The sequence below is a fragment of the Euwallacea similis genome, unplaced genomic scaffold (genome assembly GCF_039881205.1).
Source record: "Euwallacea similis isolate ESF13 unplaced genomic scaffold, ESF131.1 scaffold_67, whole genome shotgun sequence".
Lineage (NCBI taxonomy): Eukaryota > Metazoa > Arthropoda > Insecta > Coleoptera > Curculionidae > Euwallacea > Euwallacea similis.
The window spans coordinates 9,015-20,319 of NW_027098692.1; the positions used below are offsets into that span (position 1 = coordinate 9,015).

Consider the following 11,305-nt stretch of genomic DNA (forward strand, 5'->3'; position numbering starts at 1 on the left):
TTTATTAACTCAAATCAAATCCATAAAATTATTTGTCGCACATTACTCAATGCCAACCAACAGAACAAAAAGAGGACTTATAAACTTAGCAGGGAAAATACAAAAATATCTATATGGAATCCTCGACTCAGATGATGGAGAAAGATACGATAATTACATAAAGACCCTTCAAACAAATCAAAAAACCTTACAACAGGACATTTCAACTCAGCATTATCAAGGAGAACCAGCAAGAACTGCAGTCTTGACTAAATAACCTTATACAATTGACACAGTCCTCGTCAAACGCTATTTCTTTTATTATCCTTCTTGATAACCTAGACAATAACATTCAAATTATTAGTAACATCTGTGAAAATGTATAAACCGCAATAGACTTTGCTAAAATAAAAATCTTACACCATAGTATCCTCAAATATAAGGAATTAAAGTCACTTCTAAAACGCCTTAAGCCCGGAAGCAAAATTCCCTTTACCAATATTATCAGTTATTATGAAATAGCTTCCTCTGATGTAATTATAAAAAAATGACCTCGTAATATTTCACATATCAATTCCTTTAATACTAAGCGAACCCTATGTTCTCTATCACCTATACCCAATACCCCTTAATAATCACATCATGACAATATCAAATTCCTATTTTCTATAGTTAGCAAATAACTTCTTTAACCTAAAGAATAGCTACCCAAAAATTGAAGGCCTATCCCTTTGCGAACTACAATTCCTACACACCAATGAGCATTGTATAATAGAGACTGTAAAACTGGTTGATCATTGTCCCATGATTCCTATTATCTACAATAAATCATCACTCAATTATCAGTCACTCAATTATTAGACAATTTCCTACTCGTACTACCAGCCTCCAAAGAAATTATTAAATTCCCTTGTCCTAACCAGCAAACCATTGAAACAATTACTCGAACCTCGATCATAATCCCTTCTGGCTGCAATACAACAGTTATGAATAAAACCTATGAAATTCAAAAACCTGATACAATTAAATTACGACTAAAATTACCAGCAATTCACATTAACGAGAACCTAAAAGAAAAAATTGAACCACTCAAACTCAAAGAAGTCAATCTTGGTAATTTACATAGGATCTCGAAATTGCAAAACAATTAACAGCGCACCAGTTAAAGGATTTTGATGTAGTAAATACCAGTATATCCATTACCACAGTAATTATTATTATATTAATTATTTGTGTAAGATACGTACCTATATTATTATTGTAACCATAGAAAATTTAGAGAAAATGTAAAAATGGACATGCAATTAACACCACTCGAAAATAAACTCTTATTTTTTCAAACATAAGGAGGGAGGAATTATATGACCATTCATATAAAGGTAATAACACATGTCCCACATGTTGTCAATAAACAATAACACGCTCCAGATTCAGCACTTTCAGCATCTTTTTATTGTAAAAGTTCAGGTCGATTAGCATACACAATCATTAAGTGTCCTCTTCTTCAAAGTATAACACATGTACGTCACAAATCGAAAATAAAGCTAAATGTGTTTCTTTTCAAGTGTTGTTTTTAAAAATCAAAGTTCAAAGAACCTTAACGTAACTGTTGCAAAATGATTATTAGATTACTATACCTGCTGAATTCTAGCAAATATTCGAGGAGCAGCCGCTCTATTTTCCCTCTTTTGTAACAGCATAATGGGATCAATACCGCCTGGTTTAGGCAAAGTGGTAATCCTTGCTTGTTTGGTAGTTACCAACTGAATACCCGGTCTTCGTTGAGAAGGACCGAGTTTATTTTGATCTGCTAAAATTAAAAAATTTGGTATTCGGACAAAGAACAACATTTAACCTCTTCAAATATTGGGTATAAAGCGTTAATGGGAAATAATGGACCTTAGACGTTTAATTGTTTCAAAATGTTATATAAATAAACGTGATCTCATTGGATTGTATTGATTTATTCCAAGATACAATTGTACTGAAAGAAATGTTTCTACCGCATTGTGTGTTTGATTACCCGGCTAGGCTTCAGAGACTGTTGCGGTTGTGTTAATTTGCGGATTGAGTGACTTTAATCAGGTAGTCGTCTATCTTACCCGGAGCTTTCGATGCTCCTTGCGTAGGTTGGTCTCCGTTTCACCCCTGTTGAAAAGGACTGATTGGTAGAATGGGGAATTGCCCAGCTCCATCCCAGGCCTTTCACCTTGTAGACCCATTAATACTTAGCTCGGAATTGGCTGATTTCGAGCCAGATACCTACCTATAGGCCATAGTTTGATTACGAAGTTGATTCATTTAAAAGGAAGTAAATACTGCACTGGCTTGGACTTGTGCTGTGCGTGCTCACAAAGCCAAAAGTAGAGAATACCTCTGGTCGACTTGCATACCTTAAAAAATTGTTCTTGGTATTTACAATGCAAATTGTACCAAAACTTTTATTTGTCAAAAAATGTCTAAATATTGTACAACATATTCAACAAAAATATATAAATAGGACAGTCTAAAATGAGCATAAAATTACATCGATGAAAATACCTTTTCCTCCAATGTATCAATTGTTTTTTCCAAGACATTTAACTTCTCAGACGACGGTCTTGGAGAACTTGGTAGTTGTCTTTGAGGATCTGGCGGGGGCTGCTGGGATCCAATAGAGGTTGGGTTCTTAAAAAAAAAGTAAAGATATTTCTCTGGCTAAATTTTTTACGATTAAGCCAGTTTGAGAAATAATTGTAGTAGAGGTTATTCCCACTCCAGTTCAAGAGATATTATATATACAGGGTGATTCACGTAACTGTTTCATTAGAAACTTTTGTACTTGTAACTAATCTAAATTTTTCATATTTGGGAGTTAAACTAATATAGATAGACTCTACTTTTTTAAAATATTTTGAAGGTCATATCACTTCCGGTTATACCGGAAGTCAAGGTCAACTTCCTTATTTCAAATGGAACACCCAGTATATTTTTGCATTTTTGGAATCTAGGGATTAAGCTAATTAAATTCTTATTAGGTACTCCTTTACCTAAACCTAACCGTTTCAAAGATATTTTGGTTTAAAAGAAAAATCTGTCTAAAACACCATTTCTATAAAATTTAAAATTTTCAGCTATTATTGAAGGTGGCTTTACGAAAATTTGCTGACATGTTAACTAGATATGGTAGATTAGGTTAATGTAAAAAGTTTTTATAAATATCATACAGGGTGTCCAAAAAAACATGTCACATTTAAAGAACTTTGATAGCAAAAAAGTCGCTTATTTCAAATGGAATACCCCATATATTTTTATATGTTTGGAATCTAAATTTAATTCTGAATCGATTACTATTAAACATCCCTATACCTAAAATTAACACTTTTGCTCTAATTTGCGATGTTTTAATATTGTACACTAATAATTCAAAGTATCTTAGTTGGCTTTGAAAAGAACATGGCTGCTTCCTGTAAAATGCGTTAATGTAATTGTCAATTTAATAAGTTCGCTCAGCAGTTTAGAATCCTGAACTTTAATAACACTTATTCAAATAGTGATATTTTAAATGTATTCTTTATTCATGGAGAGTGTAACAAAGTTTTGGAGAGAACTTGCCGTACATTCAACGAAAGATATCCGCATCTTCCGAAAATCACAAAGAACAAATTTAGGATATTGGAATCAAATTTTTTAAGACATGGAAAAACAAACTTAAATCATTAGAAGCAGTTCGAATAGAAAAATTCGGATTTGCATTAAAATATCCTAAAACGGTGATTTCATTGTCTTCGCTATTTATTATGGGTCTAGAATAAGACTTTTTAGTTTCGACTTTTCCACGTCTTAAAAAATTTGATTCCAATATCCTAAATTTGTTCTTTGTGATTTTCGGAAGATGCGGATATCTTTCGTTGAATGTACGGCAAGTTCTCTCCAAAACTTTGTTACACTCTCCATGAATAAAGAATACATTTAAAATATCACTATTTGAATAAGTGTTATTAAAGTTCAGGATTCTAAACTGCTGAGCGAACTTATTAAATTGACAATTACATTAACGCATTTTACAGGAAGCAGCCATGTTTTTTTCAAAGCCAACTAAGATACTTAGAATTATTATTGTACAATATTAAAAAATCGCAAATTAGAGCAAAAGCGTTAATTTTAGGTATAGGGATGCTTAATAGTAATCGATTCAGAATTAAATTTAGATTCCAAACATATAAAAATATATGGGGTGTTCTATTTGAAATAAGCGACTTTTTTGCTATCAAAGTTCTTTAAATATGACATGTTTTTTTGGACACCCTGTATGATATTTATAAATACTTTTCCCATTAACCTAATCTACCATATCTAGTTAACATGTCAGCAAATTTTCGTAAAGCCAGCTTCAATAATAGCTGAGAATTTTAAATTTTATAGAAATGGTGTTTTAGACAGATTTTTCATTTAAACCAAACTATCTTTGAAACGGTTAGGTTTAGGTATAGGAGTACCTAATAAGAATTTAATCAGCTTAATCCCTAGATTCCAAAAATGCAAAAATATACTGGGTATCCCATTTGAAATAAGGAAGTTGACCTTGACTTCCGGTATAACCGGAAGTGATATGACCTTCAAAATATTTTAAAAAAGTAGAGTCTATCTATATTAGTTTAACTCCCAAATATGAAAAATTTAGATTAGTTACAAGTACAAAAGTTTCTAATGAAACCGTTACGTGAATCACCCTGTATATAATTACTATATATTTCTCATATAAAAGACTTCTAATAGACAATTAACATACAAAATACACGATTAAACAAAAAACAAAGTTAATCTTAATTTTTTGTTGTGTTAATTTCTAAAACTAAATCAAGAATCTGTTTACCTGTCTACCCTGCAGTGGATATCTGGGATGACCATGATACGGTCCCTGCGGCGGCATTCCTAGATGACCTGGTGCTCCAGCATGTTGGGTAGGGTGACCCGGGTATTGGCCAGGGGCTGCTTGTGGATGAGAGGGATAGCTTTGAGGTGGAATACCCTGGTGAGGTGCTGGATGTCCTTGTGGGGCATGCTGTACAAAATATTAAATATAGGCGATCAAATATTTGGACAGATGCTAATATAGTATATGTTAAGTCTACTGATTAAGTCAAATGTAGTATGCATCGATGTATTATCCGCCCTGATGTTACGCCTATGTATATTGTGATCGGGAGTATTGTGTTTAGCAACAACTGGGGGTTTTCAACCGTTACTCTCCGATCAGGGATATTTATGATCGGAATTCTCAACTATTTGTGCTCGCTATCCCCAGATGTAGCTTGCTTCAAAACCAAGAATCTCGACGGTAACCTTTGTCGGACCCAGAACTTAGGTCTATTTAACACAACGCTCAATTGGCATCACTAATAAAGGTTCCATCGGCTATTCATCGAGACGTTACGCGTTAACGTGATAGATAGCCAAGAAGCCGACAATTGCCCTTCTAACCAGGGGTACGCCTATGAGGGTGGACTCTTAGGGGTAGTACTTAAGAGCTTCGGAGTGAGGATTTCACTCTCTTTACATCATCCTCCGCATCGGTACCTCATTGCTGTCAACGATAGCGCGTCCTGCTTCCGACTTGTAACTATTGTAATATTCCGGGCGTAAACGTATATTCATTTCCTTAATGCTTTATCTCGTATTATGTTAACGTAATTAGTGCAGTAAATGCTTAGTCAAAGTATTCACGAGTTTTACTACCCGCGAGTCCCGCAATCATGTACAATATTCACGAGGGTAGTCACTCGCGCCAATCAAGGAATGAACCCCCTATTCCCGAACATATGGTCCTTCGAGTCGGATATTCCCAGCATCATCACGGAAATTGTTGGAGCAGCTTTGCAGCAGCAGCATAGCAGCAATTGAGGAATCAGACGTCAAAAGGTCAATCTTTTCCATTACTGCAACCTCTACTCCAAATCATTTGCCTATTACCCATCTGGTACTGTGTTCATAAATCGCCACGGTATCGTCTCGAAAAGCAACAGTCATTTGGGCACGTTAATCCATGACTTCTCGGTAATTTGGTTATAAATTACAATTTGTAGGCAAAGGATTAAAAAGTCACGAAAAATCACGTAGTGAATTTCTAGATTGGACCTCTTCGAGTATCGAAACAAACATTTCATTATCTCGCTAAAATTAAGAAAAGGCTCATAGCATTAACACGATGTCGTTCTCTGGTGATGAACAGATTACCTCAGATCTCGATTTAAAAAAAATAAAAAACAGCAAGGCCCAAATTAAGGGGAATTAACGCGATTTGTGAGCTTAACGGCAAAACGGACTTAGACAAATTCAAATTAATTCAAACAGAATATGAAGAATTATTGATTAGTGACTTCCCCGCCGATTATATTGAAGAAGAGCTTGCAGAAGAGCGCGATATATTTGAAACTCTACATTTTGAAGCCTTGGCCACGGCGCATCAGTTCTTGAATAAAATTTCGGATAAACAGCAACCATTGGCGGCGGCCGCGATATATCAAACCACGGGAGGAACGTCAGCAAGCGTCGGTGCCCAAAGCAGCGTCAGTCAATTCCGCACAAGTGTGTTACCAAATACTTCCATCAATTTGCCACCATTAACCCTTCCGGAATTTAATGGGAAATACGCGGACTGGCAAGGATTTCGGAACATGTTTGTCGCAATAGTACATAACAATAGCACGCTATCCGACGCGCAGCGTATTTGACCGCATCCTTACAAGGGGAGGTAAAAAATGTAGTAGCCTCTTTGGCTCCAACCGACGCAAATTACGCCACCGTGTGGGAAAAAGGCGTTACGAGAACAAAAAATCATCATAAACTCCCATCTAAAGGAAATAATGAGTTTGCTCACGATAACCAAAGAATCGCTTGCCTCGTTGAGAAATTTTTCGAATTTTTTCAAAAATGATCGTCCTCTCGAAACCTTAAACGAAAAGGTAAGTGAATGGAATATAATTTTGATTCACATATTGGTGTCTAAACTCAACATTAATACAAGGCATAAGTGGGAAGACCATTGCGAGAGTATAGATTCGCCAAAGAGCAATGACTTTGACGAATTTATAGTCCAAAGGTGCCAAAAGTTAGAGGCACTGGACATAAAGGATTGTTGAGCGTCCAAACAACATAATGAATCAAAATCGTTTGTCGCAGCTAGCAATATCTATCGTCCAAGGTGCCCCTTCTGTAGGGAGGGGCATTTTATATACCTTTGTGATGACTTCAAAAAGCTGTCAGTCTCGGATCGCTCTGACAAGGTGTGAAAAATAAAACTATGCACCAATTGCCTACGATATGGGCATAAAGTTTCCGAATGCCGATTAACTGGCAGCAGAATATGCCGCCAGAAGCATGCAACGTTACTGCACAAGTCGCAAGGGCACTCGCAGAACGCCAGTTTAAACACAAGTCACGACCCCAGCGGTAATCCTCAGAATTTCAACGACAATCGGTCAAATACTCCTGAGGATAACCACGCGCATCCTTCAATGAGCGCGATAATGAAAAACACATGTCAAAATTCCAAGAACGGTTTCATCCTATTATTAATAGCCATCGTAGATGTCTATCATAAAGATAAAACCCGAATACCATGCAGAGCTTTGTTAGATTCAGGAAGTCAATCGAATTTCGTCAGTTCGTCTATGGCCAAAAAATTAAATTTGTGGCCCTCGAAAATTGATGTGCCGGTTATAGGGATAAACCAAGTAAAAACGAAAATTTCGCATAGTACTGAAATACCGTTAGCCTCTCGAACCACAAACTTTAAAACAAGGCTGAATTTCTTTATTTTACTTACGATAACCGAAGTCTCCCCACAAAGATACTTCGACGAATCAAAATTAAATATCCCTCACGAATTGATCTTAGCTGATTCAAATTTTAATGTTCCCGCTGAGATTGATAAGTTCTTAGGCTGCGAAGTCTTTTTTGATCTCCTCTGTATAGGGCAAATAAAATTGGACAAGTACTTGCCGATATTGCAAAAGACTCTACTTCGCTGAATAGTAGCTGAACAGGTTCCATGTGGTCAGGGTAAGGTTGGTAAGGTAGATGCCATGCTATCAAATTATTTTCTCACCCAAAATTCGTCAAATCAAACTTTGGAAAGGTTTTGGTTAATTGAGGAAGTCGCTCCGAATCCACGAGCCAAAATGACCAGTGAGGAGCTGGAATGCAAAGGCCATTTCACGGAAACAATGACTCGTAATAAAGACGGCCGGTTCGTAATGAGACTTCCTTTAAAGGATAATTTCGTGGAGTTAGAGGAAACTGAACAATCAGCACTTAGCAGATTGTACGCTGTCGAAAGGCGATTATCAAAAAACGTCAAACTCGGGACATCTTACAGGGCTTTCATGCGCGATTATCAAGACCTCGGGCATATGACAGAGATATCACGTGAAATACCCGCCACCAAAGGTCCTATTTACTACATCCCACATCATTGCGTCGAAAAACCCGAGAGCACTATTACGAAGTTACGAGTAGTCTTCGACGCCGCGTGTAAATTGACCACAAACTTATCACTGAATGATGTTTTAAAGGTTGGACTTACCATACAAGACGATCTATTTTCGATATTGTTACGCTTCAGAAAACATAATTTTGTTTTAATTGGCGACTTAACAAAGATGTACCGTCAAATACTTGTCAGCGAAAACGAAAGAAACCTGCTAGAGCTAGGTAAACCATATCGTAATTGGACATCATACAGTTATTGGAGAGACTGAATAAAATACGTTATTACAAGAATAGTTTAGAAGTCGATGCGGTTTTTCGTTGACAAATGTCACCGTCGTTGTATCATCTTTCATACCGATTCAAGATTTCCCGCTAAATTCTCATTAGTAATGCGTATTAGTCAGTATATTTTTGCCATGTAAAAATTCCTTAATTACCGATAAGTAGTTGTTTAGAAACCTTACATTGTTTAATAACAATAACACATATTTTTTTATTAATATAGAACTTTATATTGCTCAATTCTGAAAGTGTACACATTAAATATTACTCAATTGTATAAGTTTTATCGGATTTAGCCTCAATAAAACGGCATGATTCATATCTAATAACTGAGCTTAAAAGTATTTACTTTTCAATTATTGGAGAGCCTGTCCAACAACTAAAGTCTACTTCTACAATAAGAAACATTTTAAAAAACAAAGACAAAATTAAGTTGTCAGCAACTGCCCACACATCGTCTAGTGCAGCAAAGATAACTCGATCAAGAAGCAATATTTTAGAAGAAATGGAAAAACGTCTTTGCATTTGGATTGATGATGAAATGGAACGCAACATGCCGTTAAGTCAAAAAATAATCATGCAAAAGGCCATAAATATTTTTAATCACATTCAAAATGAAAGAGAAGATACAAGTGAAAATTTTACAGCTATCCGAGGTTGGTTCGATAATTTAAAAAAAAGAAGAAACCTCCACAACATTCGAATCACCGGAGAAGCAGCGAGTGCAGATACTACTGCCACTTCAATTTTTCCTGCATCGTTAAAATTCATAATTGAAAGGGGAAATTATTCACCATAATTGGTTTTTAACGTGGATGAAACAGGACTTTTTTGGAAGAGAATGCCAAAGCGCACATTTATATCGCGAGAAGAAAAACGAGCACCGGGTTTCAAAGCTGCAAAAGACCGTTTCACCTTTTTTCTGGGTGGTAACGCCAATAGCGATTTAAAATTAAAACCTCTACTTGTGTATTATGCCCAAACCGCAAGGGCCATGAAAGGAGTTCTAAAATATAGTCTACCTATCATTTGGGAATTCAATAAAAAATCTTGGATCACAAGAGACATTTTTCAAAATTGGTTTACCACACATTTTTGTCCATTTGTAAAACGTTACTGTGAACTAAATAATTTTGAACCAAAAGCTTTATTACTTCTAGATAACGCACCAAGTCATCCCATCAACCTATCGGACTTAAAAACTCGTGTCTCGGTGGAAATAATTTTCCTATCACCCAACACTACATCGTTAATTCAGCCAATGGCCCAGGGAGTTATTGCAAATTTTAAGCTGCATTATCTTCGTCGTACATTTCAACAACTTATTGATAAAACAGAAGATGGAGATAAAGAAACAATTTTGCAATTTTGGGAAAAATATAACATCCTGGATGCCATAGGCAATATCGACGTAACTTGGTAAGAATTAACTAAGAAGTGCATGAATGGAATGTGGAAGAAGATATGGTCGGAGATATCCCAGGATTATCAACGAGAAGAGCCTATGGTTGGTCAAATTGTCAATCTAGTCAAAATAGCAAGACTAGGAGATGTAGATGAGCAAGATATTAAGGAGCTACTGCAGGTTTCTGGTGTAGGCCTTACCAACGATGACCTTCAGAAACTGGCAGAACAAGGAATTGAAGAAGGCGAAAACAGTGGTTCTGAAAACGATGAACCAAAAGAAATTACTACAGATTTTCTTAAAAAAAGTTTGGAAACGATAACCGAAATAGTAGATAAAATTGTAGCGAATGACCTAAATTTTGACAGGAGTGCAAAAGCAAGAAGAGGAGTTTTGGATACGATCGCCTGCTACCGACATTTGCTTAATGAAAGAAAAAGAAAGCGACAAATGACTCTAGACGATTTCTTCGCCAAAAAATCAACAATAACAAACGCGCCAGGACCTTCATTGCAAATATAAACTTTATCATATATTTGTGCAAATGTTTGTGTTATATAAAACATTATATAAAATGCAAATTACTAGTATTAAAGTTTAAAATTAAAGTAAAATTTGTTTATTTTTGGTCGTATATTCCCGTTTTCTTGTTTACAATGTGTTAAAATGACTTCATATAACGCTGTCGTTTAGCGCTCCTATTTTCAGGAACACATCTACCGCACTAAACGAGGTCTTACTGTACTTAAATTCGGACAGTAAATATTGAAAGTACTAAAATCAAATGGATATTTAAAAATGATTAATTAGTTTTATTATTTGATTCAGGCATTTCGGTCCATTTTTAATGTATTTTTAAAAAAGCTAAAATTTGCCTTATGAAACTGGGCTGAATTTCAAGGCATTGCGACTTTTTCGCATTGCCGGGTTCATTCCTTATCGATTTAGAGTTTAAAGAAAGAACAAACAGATGTCAATGTGAAAAAACGAACAGAAAAAATATAAAATGATAATGTGACAAATTTCTGGACTACTCGATTGAAATCTCTTGGACTAATGTCTCGCACACTTTCCTGAATATTTTTGATTTTCCAATTTATATCATACTCATTTTCATCTAATTAATATCCAAACGGTAATGTATCAAAGTTTTCGAAAATAACTCTC

General features: G+C 35.5%; 1 protein-coding gene across 1 annotated transcript; it reads left to right on the forward strand.

Annotated features, from left to right (window-relative positions):
• Positions 1-9,574: 9,574 nt before the first annotated feature.
• Positions 9,575-10,156, forward strand: LOC136419074 (tigger transposable element-derived protein 1-like). Its single transcript, XM_066405242.1, has one exon. The coding sequence runs from the start codon at positions 9,575-9,577 to the stop codon at positions 10,154-10,156; it is 582 nt and encodes a 193-aa protein (XP_066261339.1).
• Positions 10,157-11,305: the final 1,149 nt, after the last annotated feature.

Coding starts and splice junctions, on each gene's coding strand:
- LOC136419074 (XM_066405242.1), top strand. CDS start 9,575: ATGCCAAAGCGCACATTTATATCGCGAGAAGAAAAACGAGCACCGGGT.